Here is a 14,026-nt window from a genome sequence, read left to right as displayed (position 1 = left end):
AGCAGGATTCAGGTTGTCATCAGAATACAGAAACGGAAACAAAATGAAAAACGATTTTAAAAATGAATTGAAGACTGAAAACTCTGTACCTCCTTATGGGATCGTGGACCTGGTTCCGGTGGCTCTGGTTCCGGGTCCAGTAAGTCACTCTGTCCGAGCAGCAGGGCCACTTGCTCGGTCAGAACCTCACTAACCAGCTGACGGATCAGAGCCGAGTTCACTGACATGTTGGAGTCAACGAAGAGCTGCAAACCTCCACCTCCTGCTGCCGCTACTGAACCCTCAACAACAACAACACCACATCAGAGCAAACAACAACAACATGTCAGAAGAAACAATAACACAAAATCAGACTGCTCTGCTGTGACTGGCTCACCAGGGTCTGGGGCAGCGCTCTGCTCCGTGGACTCCGATTGGTCAGCCGGGCCCTTCTGGCCGGGATCAGAAGGAGAGGGTGGGTACATCTCTGAGATGATGCGAGACATCAGCTGCTGCTGCACCCTGAACACAAGGACAGACCGGACCAGTTCAGACAGGCTCTGACTGGCTAAGACCAGCCCAGACCTGTTCAAACCCGTTTTGGACCGGTTCAGACCAGCCCAGACCAGTTCACACTGGCTTATACCGGTTACTTACCATTCCACCAGCCGGTTCTCGAGGACGTCTCTCTGCAGATCGAGGTCCTGCACAGAGACCTGATCTGTCGTATGCAGGACGGATCTTATCTGTGGAGGAAAGACTGGACCCTGATAAAGAACCAGAGGAGGAGACGGACCTCCATCCAGCTGCACCTCCTCCTCACCTTCGAAGCTCAGCTCTTTCTGCCAATACAAACAATCAGTAGGATGAGAGGATCAATATGTTCATGGTCATTGATTAGTTCTGATAATCTAAAGACTCCATGGACCCAAACAGTGAGGTGTTTAGTTCAGAGGCAGAGGAGAAAGAGAAAGAGGAGGTGTTCAGTACGTGTCCAGCAGGAGGAGCTGTAGGACTAAAAGTCATTGACAGTGTAGATACCGGAGGAGAGGAGGAAGAAGAGGAGGAAGATTACCTGTACGACATCCGCCACAGACAAGAATTCAGTTCCAGGAGAGGCATCCTCGTTGAACTCCTCTTCTTCACTCTTGTTCTCAATTATGTTAAGAGGAGGAGGGGCCTCCAGCTGCTCCACCCTCTGTCAACACAAAACCCCTCTCAGTGACTTCGAACCTCCTGGAAGCTTTATTTATTAAAAGAAGTGGAATAAATTCATCAACATCAAACTAAAATGTCCCGATAACGTATGAGCTACAGCTACATGAAATTAGATCTGATTGTATTACTAGCGAAGGTCTTTTACTTTGAAAATCTAGCCTGGGACAGTCATAATATCATCAAAGGACTTGGTACTGGTTGTACTAGTCGCCACTGAGCTCCTTCTCCCTGGATGCTTATTCTAACCTGACCTGACCTTGACCCTAACCCAAGCCTGGGAATGAAAAACAGCTTAAATTCAACTGGTCACAGACAGCATCAGCTAATCAGAACCTGCTGAGTCAAGCTCACATAAAGGAGTGAAACGTTCTCACAGGCTTCTGGAGCTAGAAAGATGAGCGAGTAGGTTCCTGTCTCATTCAGAAGATGATGCTGTGAGTTACAGTGAAGCGCCGTCGTTACCAGGTGGCAGACCTCACCTGTGGCTCAGACGCTCTGTCGTCCGCGGCAACCACACAATATGCAGAAGGAGCTACAGGTGGCGATGTCACTTCCTGTCGATGCTCAGCAACGGAGGGCGAGTCTGTCCTGGGACGTCCTGAGGGAGACGGACTGAGACATGTGTCTGGTTCTACTGTAATACTCTGACCATGTACCTCATACACCCACACCACACACCAAAACACTGACCCAATGGAATCGCCATGGCAACGGAGCCTCTGACTGCTGGGCTTTCTGTGAGGTCACCACAAGTCAGGGGGATGGAACTGATGATGTCACAGTCCTGAGGTCGCCCAGGTGACGTCTGAGTCTTACGAGACTTCACCTTCACACCTGACAAGGAAACAGGGAGCTCTACAGAAACACTGTTTGCATTCAATAGAACTTTATTGATCACGACAGTCCTACCTGTGACGCTCTCCACCAGCCGGGGGCGGGGCTTTCTGCTGAGCCGAGAGACAGGTGAGCTGAAGCGCAGGTACGGACTCTTCTTCAGGGTCCGCCTCAGACCTTCATACGGAGCTCGGCCGTACAAACGAGTCAGGTACGACTCACCTGTGGCCGAGTCAGGCTCCGCCCCCGGCATCTGGAACACAGCACAGCAGTGAGTCCTCACCTGTACGTTCAGCGGACTAACCAATCAGATCACTGGATTGGTGGGACCCACTGACCTGTCCCCGACTTCCTCTCCCCCCCGCACGCTCACTTCCTGTTGCTCTGAGCACGTTCCCCGGCCTCCCCCGACCTGTGTGGGCGGAGTTTCCAGCGGCCCTTTGCTGTGATGTCATCGCAAACCCTGAGGACGTCTCCTCCTGGAGGAGGAAGAGGACACGTAGGAGGAGACCATGTTTGTTTATAGTTACTCTCTCTTTCTACAATGACATCATGGTCATTGTTGTTCAACACTGTGTATGTATTTATCTATATAATATTTGAACAGCTCACCTGGATGGTTGAAGTATTGATCCAAGCATCCACAGTCTTCTTGATCCGGACCTCCTCCCTCCAGTCTCTGCAGAGGACAGTGGATTATTTATTGAAGTCCCCCCTCGATGTCAAACATAGGACCATGGCTCAGAATTAATATTTAACAAAGTCTAATAAAACGTTTTAAATACAAATACAATGTTTGAAAATTCAAAAAATGATTCCACGTAAACAAAGTCTTTGTTAGTTGTCAAACTGTAAAATACTATACATTTTTTTACAAGGACAAATCACCTGAAAGTGACTGAATGTTTAGAACCAGGATGTTACACCAAAAAGACACAAACTCTCAGATAAAACACATCATACTGTAACATGCAAACTAAGCCACACTAAATGTTACTACAGTGTTGCCCCATTAGCAGCCAGTCAGCTAGGATAAGCTACCTGTTAGCAGCCAGTCAGCTAGGATACGCTGCCTGTTAGCAGCCAGTCAGCTAGGATACGCTGCCTGTTAGCAGCCACTCAGCTAGCATAAGCTACCTGTTAGCAGCCAGTCAGCTAGCATAATCTACCTGTTAGCTGCCAGTCAGCTAGGATAAGCTGCCTGTTAGCAGCCAGTCAGCTAGGATACGCTGCCTGTTAGCAGCCAGTCAGCTAGGATACGCTGCCTGTTAGCAGCCAGTCAGCTAGCATAAGCTACCTGTTAGCAGCCAGTCAGCTAGGATAAGCTGCCTGTTAGCAGCCAGTCAGCTAGCATAAGCTACCTGTTAGCAGCCAGTCAGCTAGCATAAGCTACCTTTTAGCAGCCAGTCAGCTAGCATAAGCTATCTGTTAGCTGCCAGTCAGCTAGCATAATCTACCTGTTAGCTGCCAGTCAGCTAGCATAATCTACCTGTTAGCTGCCAGTCAGCTAGCATAAGCTACCTGTTAGCTGCCAGTGCGTCCAGCTGGAGGTGAAGAACCTCTCCGCTTTGGGCTCTCAGCAGGGCATCCAGGTTTTCCTCCAGAACCTTCTTCTGTCTCCGCACCCGATGGAGAACCAGACCTGCCTCCTCCAACGCGGATAGAACCACAGGTTTCTTCTGGACCGGAGTGTACTGGAAGTGCTGCTGGGACCGTGACTGACAATGACGGGTCTGGTTTGGTTGGAAAGGACCTTGATGGGACAGGGACTGGGTTTGTTGGGACTGGTGTCGGTCTGGTCCAGATGTGGTGGTCTTCAGAGAGTCTTCTGACTGTTGAATGAAAGAAAGTGATTCAGATTTTGGACAAACAGATCCACTACTGGGTTCTGCTGGGTTCTGCTTCTGTGTTGACTCACTCTCAGTAGCATCTTCAGTTCAGTCTTCAAACGTCCCATTTCCCTCAGTGTCTCATTGGCTCTCCTTGTCGTCCCCTCACTGTGATTGGTTGACGGATGCAGGTGACTCCCTGCAGGTGGCAGGGTAACCGTGGAAACGATTGATCCATCTCTAAGACACCGATTAAGAAAGAAGAGTAAGAGCAGCTAGAAGACTTCTACACGTTTACATACACACCGTATATAAGTAAATATGTTCATACACATTATACACATAAAACAAATGAAACCACACTTTCAGTAAAGCAGGTTAACAACTTGTTCATCAACTCTGTCTGGAAGAGATTTGACAATAAAATGTCCAAGTGCAGGTTGCAGCGTGTCATCCTCTGCAGAGAAGGTGACACGCTGCAACCTGCCGTCTCTCCAGGACTCTGAAGCAGCCAGAATGATTGTAGCCGACCCCTCTGACCCTGGACATGAACTGTTTGTGCCCCGTCCATCAGGACCAAGACCGGGCTCATCAACAGAGCCGGGCCCCCCCTGACTGACTGACATCCATTTTCCACCGTGACTGTTCGCTGGTGCACTTTATTTAAAACTCCTCATGTACTCTATTGTTCCTCCTGATTCACACACTCTGCTCCCTGGAGTCAGAGGACACACGAGCTGTGTCTCCAAGTGGCTAGGCTGCGTCCTTAAGGAGGCGAGGCTACAAGGATGCAGACTGAGACACAGCTTGTGTGTGTGTGTGTGTGTGGAGACAAAATGGCCACCACTATAACCTGAGCTCAGAATCTCACACAGCTGCTGCAGACGTTCTCCGTCTCTGCTGCTGTTACTAGGCAACGTGGTTTGCCACGGCGACAGAGAGCAGAGATGTGGATGAGAGTAGCTTCCATTCACAGGGGGGAGGGATGGGCACTTCCTCCTCTCCTCTCTCGTACTTCCTACTCCTCTCTTGGAGGAGTCAACAGCTTTCAGGAAGAAAGAAACGCTTATAGATGACGATGTCAGCACTATCAGCATGAGGAACAACACATGTGACCTCTGACCTCTTCCCCTGCAGGCTCCAAGCACCTTCATGTAATATCATTTATTTATCAGTAAAAAATCATTTTGCATCTTCACATTTTCTCTTTTAGTTTCATTAACACATTCAACAATAGATAATGCTGTCATCCAGGAGGTCACCATGGTAACCAAACCATCCCACAGGACAAGGAGGAGAAAGAAGTAGAGGAGGATGGAAAAAGATGAAAACAGTTCTATATATATATATATATTTATATATATATACTGAACCCCCACCTGCTCCCACTGGGTGGATTAGGGTTTAATGCATTTGGTTGTCTCTGTGTACTCCTTGTTAACCACCACACTGATGCAGTGTGTGTACACACACACACACACACACACACACACACACACACACACACACACACACACACACACACACACACACACACACACACACACACACACACACAGAGTGCCCTTGGCTCAGTGCAGCTGTTCACAGTGTGAATGCTAATGTGTGCGACACACACACATTTGTGCTTGTTGTTGAAAAATATCTGCAATGCAGCAACAAAAAAAAACTACTGGTGCTTCCAATGTGAGTAAACAAAAGGCCATGTTTCCATGTGACTACTCCTTTTACCCAGAATGCAACCAGAAATGAGCCACACGTCAGTGAAAAGGTAACAATGTCATTTATTAAACGGGCTGAGCTCCAAAGGTACTTACAAGATGTTGTCATCTTTAAGCCTATAAATCAATAATAAATAATATAAAAACAGAGATATTTCAGTAAGAAAATAAAACAAAATTATACGTGACATATTTTTCTTCAAATCACAAAAATGTATGTAGAAAAACGTCAAATAAAAGCCAAATAAACAAACGGGAGGTGATCCCTCCCCCCATCACGTCACTGGAGCAAATGTCAACATACGATGACGTCATGTCCTCCTCCTCCTCCTCCTCAGGGGTCCCGCTCCTTCTTCACCTTCACCTCCCCCCCCAGGATGGTGGCTATCTCCCCCTGCATGAAGGCCCAGGGCACGTTGGAGCCCAGCAGGGGGCACTTGTCCCCGCTGGGGCAGTACACTTCCCCGCACGCGCCCTGGGCCTTGATGCTCTCGCGTGAGCACGGGAAGCAGAACTTGTGGTTCGGGACCGACGGGCACTGCACGAAGTGCGTGTCCTCCAGCCGCTCGAGGCAGATCGTGCAGCACAGCGGCCCGCTGTTGGCCGCGGGGGAGTCGGGCACGCCCTGCGCGTGCACCTGCTCCGTGCCCCCCGGGGGGTCGCCGCTGCGGGACGAGAGGCGCCGCGGACCGGACACGGAGGCCGGGGACACCGGGCCGCTGCTGGTGTGTCTGGAGGACGACGTGGTGGAGTGGACCGAATCGCGGTCCTTGTTGGGGGAGTGCGCGCTCCCGAGCGCGTCCGCGACCGACAGGAGCGCGGCCATCGGGGACTGTGCGCTCTGCGGCGGGGAGACGCGCCCGGTGCTCCCGGTGCTCCCGGTGTCACCGGAGAACGAGAGGCGGCGCGCTTCCGTCTGGCTGCCGATCCACTGCTGCTCGCCCCCCCCCTCTACCGAGTCCGGTTCCGGTGAGGCCCTGCGCTTCCGCACGCAGGTCCTGCTGCCCCCGCTACCGGACGCCAGAACCCGGCCCGGTAGAACCGGGCAGCTCCCGTCGGTGTGCGGCTGCGGCAGCATGTCCCCCCCCACCCCCTCCTTAAAGAAGCGCAGGGGCTCCGGCAGCAGGTCCCCGAGCAGACGCCAGTCCCCGGTACCGTGCTTCGTCTCGTACTCCAGGTACTTGAACCCGGAGGACAGACCTCGGCCGAACTCCTTCATGCAGTCCTGGTACATCTGCTTGGCGACCCCGGAGGCGCTGGAGAACACGGTACCGGAACCGGACGGGTACTCGATGAAGATCTTCAGCTCGTGCTCCAGACCCGGTTTGGACACCGCGTCGAAGGCGAACACGCGACCCACCAGCTGGTGGTCCTTCTTGAAGCGGACATCGAACGGGACGCAGCCGGTGAGGGAGAGCAGCGCGTCCCGCACCGGCTTCGGTTTGCCGGTCCAGTCGTCCTGCCGGTTCCGCAGGCTGTCGCTCAGTTCGGACAGAGCCTCCGCGTTCCGCTGCTTCTCCTTCAGCTCCCGGTCCTGGTCCGAGCTGGACACCGCGGCGGGCCGCTTCCCTCCGGAACCGTTCGACGGCGTCTGAGGGAGCAGGTTGGGCGGTACGTGTATCTTTCCCGGTACCGGCACCGGCCCAACGTGGCTGCGAGCTCTCGAATTCGGGCTCTGGCGGTTCAGCTCAGGCGGCCCTTCGTCCGGTTTAAACCCGTTGGGTCCGAGTCCGTTGGGCAGCCGGTAGTCGAACCGAGCCCGGCTATCTGAGAGCGAGTATCGGTCCAAACCGGGCTGCTGAGACCTCCCCGGTCCGTCCGCTTGGTGCTGCTGGCTCTTCTGCTGCTGAGGAGCAGGAGGAGGTTGGACCTCTCGGAACCCGTGAGCCCGCTTCAGGTGTCGGGCCGTCTCGATCACGAACTCGATCCGGTCTGCGCCCTCGTAGTTGACGCATCCGCGGCAGACCGGTTCGGTAAAGTCCCAGATCACCGCCCAGCTCATCCGGGGCAGGTCGCACAGGTAACAGGACTGTCTGCGCGACGAGGAGGACATGGTCCCGGTACCCGAGGAGGACATGGTCCCGGTACCCGAGGAGGACATGGTCCCGGTACCCGGGGAGGAGATCCGGAGAGGAGCAGACAGAGCGACGCTCTCCGCTTATTGTTCCTGCTGCTGCAGCAGAGAGGGGGGAGGGGGGGGGAGGATTGCCCCCCCCCTCCCCCCTCTTGGAATGCCAATGCCACCGGGTTTAGCGAGTGACGTAATCGCAGCCGCCGTTTCAGGCTGTAATGTCATGACGCCACATTTTGGTCGGTCACGTGACAAATGGTTCAGAACAAAGAAATCCCGTCACAGACCTCGTGACCTCATCTGCTCTGATGTCAGCTGGTAGTTAGAAATGATTTTACTTTATTCCTATTACTGTATTATAATGTAATAATATTATGTCATACTGTTACATTTTATTATAATATATATATATATATATATATATATATGTATATATATATATTCTTTAGTTCTTTAATTAACTGCCGTAAACATAACATCAGTCAATGAAGACATAAATAATGAAAATGAAAGTATACATCATCCATCTTTCTATATTCTATTAATCAAATATTTGATCTGGAATGGATTATTCTGGTTGATTATGTTTCATGCCTTTATTATTATTATTATAAATGTGTTCTATTATTATAAACGTGGGGATGTTGCTAGGCAGATTCTGACTCCGTGTTAACCACCACACTGATGCATTGTGAGGCAACACACACACACACACACACACACACACACACACACCTTGCAACGGTGCTTTGAGGAGGAGGAAGAGGAGGAAGGAAGAAAAACAGACACAATGGGCCTCGCTCTTCCTCTCTCTGACCATCCAATAGTAGTGGTACAGAAGTCTGGTAACCATGGAGACACACCTCTGTCTACAGGTTTCTGCCCCCCCCCCCCTTCACCTGGTTTGCTCTGGCCGTTGGTCATGACGGGTTGTTGCCATAGCAACTGTGCCGGTCGCCATGGCATTGAGGGAGCTTTGCTGATGGTGGCTGAGGACGCCAGCTGATGGAGACAATAAGAGACACATCACAAAGGAGGGTCAGAGGTCATCAGATCAGGAAGGAGGTCTGCTTGGCTCCTCTCAGACTATTAAAAGGTGCTCAGACCTCCACGAGGACCACTAAGGCCTCCATGAGGACCACTCAGACCTCCATGAGGACCACTAAGGCCTCCATGAGGACCACTCAGAGCTCCATGAGGACCACTCAGAGCTCCATGAGGACCACTAAGGCCTCCATGAGGACCACTAAGGCCTCCATGAGGACCACTCAGACCTCCATGAGGACCACTAAGGCCTCCATGAGGACCACTCAGAGCTCCATGAGGACCACTCAGAGCTCCATGAGGACCACTCAGAGCTCCATGAGGACCACTCAGAGCTCCATGAGGACCACTAAGGCCTCCATGAGGACCACTCAGAGCTCCATGAGGACCACTCAGAGCTCCATGAGGACCACTAAGGCCTCCATGAGGACCACTAAGGCCTCCATGAGGACCACTCAGAGCTCCATGAGGACCACTAAGGCCTCCATGAGGACCACTAAGGCCTCCATGAGGACCACTCAGAGCTCCATGAGGACCACTCAGAGCTCCATGAGGACCACTAAGGCCTCCATGAGGACCACTCAGAGCTCCATGAGGACCACTCAGAGCTCCATGAGGACCACTAAGGCCTCCATGAGGACCACTCAGAGCTCCATGAGGACCACATTAAAGACCCAGACCCGATTATATATTATATATATATATATTGTAGGAGCCACATGGGGTTTTGATCATTCTTTCCTTCTTCATTGTTTGTTTGTGTGCGTGTGGTGTGACGTTGTGTATCTACGACACGGTGAGGGGGTGTGGTGTGTATACTAGTGTGTGTCTCTCCCCCCGTGGGGGGGTGGTTTGGAGCATGGGGAAAACTCTCTTTTGACCGTCACTGGAGTCATTATTTGCACTAACGTCACTTCAAAGGCGTTTCACGCGCTGTTGATCCATCTCTGTGACACGGAGAAATAAAGCTAACACCTAAAAATACTTCAGTGTGACGCGTCTCTAGTCTGATCCCCTCATGTCTGAGCCTTTATTGTGTATAGGCCGCTATACACAATAAAATATATATATAGAGATCTTTATTCCCTCTCATTTTCAAATGCAGCTCTACATTTAATTAGTTAAAGAGAACATGATTTGTATTTGCAGTCACACATATATGAGTTTTAGAATCGTACTGAAATGATTAGTTTCATTAGTGTATTGATTACATGCAGATGTTGATACAACCCGATTCCTCTATTCACTCACTCATGTAGTCACTTTAGGATCTTTGCTTGTGGGAAGATCCTCTAATTAGAGGTTTCAGAGCGTTGCTGCCTCCTGGTGGCCTCATCACAATCTGCTTTATTCCTCATGTATATTCAACATATTGTATAGTTGTTAAAGAAGTGTTTTTATTTCATATTTAAATGTTAAACATTGTAGATTGATAGTGAAGGCAGAATTGTAACTTAACAGTAAGGAAGCAATGTGACCACAGAGGAAGAGGCAGGAGCCTGATGATGATGATGATGATGATGTTTACCTGCCGAGTCCAGGTGAGTGACCTGGAGACGGGGAGTCTGACCTGACGCTGTGAGGTCAGAGGTCACGAATGAAGGGTCTGTCACCACATTAAGGGAAGACTCCAGCAGCGGCCTCTGATTGGAGGAGAGCACAGCCAATAAGCAGTCAGAGTCACACACACGGGTTGCGAGGTCACCAAACTGCTCCGAGATCAGATCTACCTTGACGAAAGCGTTGGTGGCGTCTCTATGGAAACCAGAGAGAGGCCCCGCCTCCATCCGGCACTCCACACCCACTGCATGTTGGGAGCTGGTCCTGAGTGGCCCAGGGTCAAACAGCTGCACTTTGACCTCCCTCCTGTGGGGGGCGCTGTGAGAACTGAGGATAGACAGGAAGTGACCTTCAGTCTAAAGAAACCCAGATGGTTTTCAGGTAAAATACACACAACTACAACGTCAAAATACTGAGGGCAAACTTTCTTTAACCACAGCTGGAACTTTATTGACAAAAGTCACTCATGACACCAATGAAGTCAGTAGAGGAGCCAAAGGCTCCTTCAGAATAAAATGCATCTAAAACCCAAACCGGACTCACCGTTGTTTCAGAGCCGCGAAGACGACTCCCCGACCTCCAGGATGGAAGCGGGACGTCAAAAGGTCGTGACCTGAGGGAGAAGAGGTCAGCAGACACTGTAGAGATTCAGGCTTCGGTTGCTCAAAGGCTCCCGGGCAGAAGAATCCAAACCATCAGACACATCATCAGTCAATAATCAATGGTAGATAGTATCCACAGGCTATTAATCAACTACTGATTGATGGAGTGATTGACAGACTATGATTGACTATGTATTGATGGATTGATTGATGAAGCTGCTGCTCTCACCAGGCTGCTGGTCTCCCTGTGTCCCCCCTGGACTGGACTCTGCTGCTGGGGGCGGCTGGAGGATGGTTTCAGATTTAAAGTCACATTGTATAATTGATTATTGATTATTGAACATAGTGTAAAGTTTGCTTTCACATATTTTGATTTAGGATTTTTCTGCTTCCACAGGAAACACGCTGGAGGACTCACTCTTCTTCTGGGCTCTCTGATGTCTTTGGGTGGTCCAGGTCTCTTCATTCTGTCTGTGGACACAAACACTCATAATTAGACTAGATCAGCATTATTAGTTATCTGTGCTGTGGATCTGCTACTGCAGGCTCTTTGGGAGCAGAGCTGTTGCTCCTCTGTGAGGAAACTTGAGCGGTTATGGCGTTCCACCAAATCAGAAGGATCTAGGCTAGTTTGGCAAGACAGCGTTAAAACATATAAGAAGGCTCTCCGTAACGCAAGAGCATCTTATTACTCATCATTAATGGAGAAAAATAAAAACAACTCCAGGTTTCTCTTCAGCACTGTAGCCAGACTGACAGAGAGTCACAGCGCTGTCGAGCCGTGTATTCCTGTGGACCTCAGTAGTAACGACTTTATGAACTTCTTCAATAAGAAGATTCTGACTATCAAAGAGAAAATTGATGGTCTACTACCCCCAACCGGAGCCAACCCGTCCGCGGATGTAGGATCCTTGGATGCAGCCGTGGGCCCTGATACCTACTTGGATGGTTTCTCTTCCATCAACCTTGATCAACTGACTTCTACAATTTTGCTGCTTAAGGAAGTCTTTCCTTTAATTAGCACGTCTTTACTGGATATTATGAATCTGTCTTTGTTGACAGGACATGTACCACAGTCCTTCAAGGTAGCTGTAATTAAACCTCTTCTGAAGAAACCTACCCTAGCTCCAGAGGTGTTGGCTAACTACAGACCCATCTCTAATCTTCCCTTCCTCGCTAAGATCCTGGAGAAATCTGTCACCAATCAATTATGTGACTTTCTACAAAACAATGCTTTGTTCAAGGATTTCCAGTCAGGATTTCGAGTGCATCACAGCACAGAAACGGCACTGGTGAACATTACAAATGATCTTCTACTTGCATCGGACACTGCATAAACTTCCATTGTTATGCAGACGATACTCAACTGTATCTATCGATCAAGCCAGAAGAGGCGATCAACTTGAATGACCTGCAACTACCTGATGCTCAGTTACCTTGACATATCAAAGTCAGCTGTCACGTGATACAGTCTCTATGGATGGAATTGCTCTGGTATCCAGTAACACCTTCGACCAGGATGTGTCCCCAGAACTTGCTGGTGAGGCACCATCTTCTCTTAAAAAGCTTGTTACACCGTATTGACCTACAAGGCATCTACTTGTGGTTCCTAGAGTTTTAAAAAGTAGGATTGGGGCCTTCAGTTATCAAGCTTTTAGTGGAACCAGTTCAGTAGTACTTCAGGCCTGTAGTAATCCGTTGATAAGATACCTCCGGTTTGCAGTGGTAACAAATACATCGACTACACGTTTGGTAGAGATGTAGTATAAGCTCACCTAGTGGATCAATAAGCTCACCTAGTGGATCAATAAGCTCACCTAGTGGATCAATAAGCTCACCTAGTGGATCAATAAGCGGATCAATAAACTCACCTAGTGGATCAATAAACTCACCTAGTGGATCAATAAGCTCACCTAGTGGATCAATAAGCGGATCAATAAACTCACCTAGTGGATCAATAAACTCACCTAGTGGATCAATAAACTCACCTAGTGGATCAATAAGCTCACCTAGTGGATCAATAAGCTCACCTAGTGGATCAATAAACTCACCTAGTGGATCAATAAGCTCACCTAGTGGATCAATAAGCTCACCTAGTGGATCAATAAGCTCACCTAGTGGATCAATAAGCTCACCTAGTGGATCAATAAGCTCACCTAGTGGATCAATAAACTCACCTAGTGGATCAATAAACTCACCTAGTGGATCAATAAGCGGATCAATAAACTCACCTAGTGGATCAATAAACTCACCTAGTGGATCAATAAACTCACCTAGTGGATCAATAAGCTCACCTAGTGGATCAATAAGCGGATCAATAAACTCACCTAGTGGATCAATAAACTCACCTAGTGGATCAATAAGCTCACCTAGTGGATCAATAAGCGGATCAATAAACTCACCTAGTGGATCAATAAACTCACCTAGTGGATCAATAAACTCACCTAGTGGATCAATAAGCTCACCTAGTGGATCAATAAGCTCACCTAGTGGATCAATAAACTCACCTAGTGGATCAATAAGCTCACCTAGTGGATCAATAAGCTCACCTAGTGGATCAATAAGCTCACCTAGTGGATCAATAAGCTCACCTAGTGGATCAATAAGCTCACCTAGTGGATCAATAAACTCACCTAGTGGATCAATAAGCTCACCGGGTTGAGAGGGTCCTGCTGCCCGCGGAGGACCTGCCTTTTCCGGCTTCGGTCGGAGTTTCTCGGTAACGCTCCGTAGTCTCTGGTCGCTCATCCGGAGCGGCCCCGGTACCGGGTGCGGGGCCCGGGCGGACCGGATCAACACGGACTCATCAGGACCGACTTGACCCAACATCCGGGGCTTTTAACTTCGATTCAACACGCGCGATCTGCTCCGATTTCAGACTTCCCGCTTCGACAGCATCCGGGTCCGAAGAGTTCTGGACGGTTGAAACCAGAGTTCTGGTGGAAAGAGGCCGGTTCCGGCGGCAAAGTGGGGTTCAAATACCCCTTAAAGAATCAGAGAAAGGAACACGCGACAAACAGCAACGGTTGCTGACAACAATAAACAACGCGCGTTCGACTTCCGGTTCAGAGTTTAAAAACGAGTGTCTCACTCCGCCTCTAAAACCAACAATTACGGGAATACAAAAAACGTCCCACTATTCAACCAATGAAACGAGCCTTCATTATT

General features: G+C 49.6%; 2 protein-coding genes across 3 annotated transcripts in view; both read right to left on the bottom strand.

Moving 5' to 3' along the window:
- kiaa0586 (KIAA0586 ortholog) overlaps positions 1-13,935 on the bottom strand; it is a 19,420-nt gene extending 5,485 nt beyond the window's left edge. Inside the window, exons 1-18 of one of the 2 annotated variants that reach the window (XM_062557372.1) lie at positions 13,492-13,935; positions 11,277-11,329; positions 11,088-11,142; positions 10,800-10,869; positions 10,427-10,583; positions 10,225-10,339; positions 8,552-8,654; positions 3,950-4,100; positions 3,553-3,863; positions 2,644-2,710; positions 2,370-2,510; positions 2,107-2,284; positions 1,888-2,031; positions 1,677-1,795; positions 1,055-1,177; positions 637-821; positions 377-501; positions 90-274 (exon numbers count right to left, since the gene is read on the bottom strand). In XM_062557372.1, coding sequence (XP_062413356.1) covers positions 90-274; positions 377-501; positions 637-821; positions 1,055-1,177; positions 1,677-1,795; positions 1,888-2,031; positions 2,107-2,284; positions 2,370-2,510; positions 2,644-2,710; positions 3,553-3,863; positions 3,950-4,100; positions 8,552-8,654; positions 10,225-10,339; positions 10,427-10,583; positions 10,800-10,869; positions 11,088-11,142; positions 11,277-11,329; positions 13,492-13,687 — 2,478 coding nt within the window. In that variant the 5' untranslated portion in view covers positions 13,688-13,935. The remainder of the gene's footprint in view (positions 1-89; positions 275-376; positions 502-636; positions 822-1,054; positions 1,178-1,676; positions 1,796-1,887; positions 2,032-2,106; positions 2,285-2,369; positions 2,511-2,643; positions 2,711-3,552; positions 3,864-3,949; positions 4,101-8,551; positions 8,655-10,224; positions 10,340-10,426; positions 10,584-10,799; positions 10,870-11,087; positions 11,143-11,276; positions 11,330-13,491) is intronic. The other variant, XM_062557373.1, reaches the window with a different exon arrangement.
- Positions 4,427-7,752, bottom strand: irf2bpl (interferon regulatory factor 2 binding protein-like). The gene has a single exon (XM_037486003.2). The coding sequence runs from the start codon at positions 7,680-7,682 to the stop codon at positions 5,916-5,918; it is 1,767 nt and encodes a 588-aa protein (XP_037341900.2). The 5' UTR covers positions 7,683-7,752; the 3' UTR covers positions 4,427-5,915.
- Positions 13,936-14,026: the final 91 nt, after the last annotated feature.

This window comes from Pungitius pungitius, chromosome 14, assembly GCF_949316345.1.
Source record: "Pungitius pungitius chromosome 14, fPunPun2.1, whole genome shotgun sequence".
NCBI classification, from domain to species: Eukaryota; Metazoa; Chordata; class Actinopteri; order Perciformes; family Gasterosteidae; genus Pungitius; species Pungitius pungitius.
Note: the sequence above shows the minus strand (reverse complement) of the source record. Positions and strands in the feature narration are given on the sequence as shown.

Bases quoted from the DNA above. Each gene is read 5' to 3' on its own strand.
- irf2bpl (XM_037486003.2), bottom strand. From the start codon at position 7,682: ATGTCCTCCTCGGGTACCGGGACCATGTCCTCCTCGGGTACCGGGACC.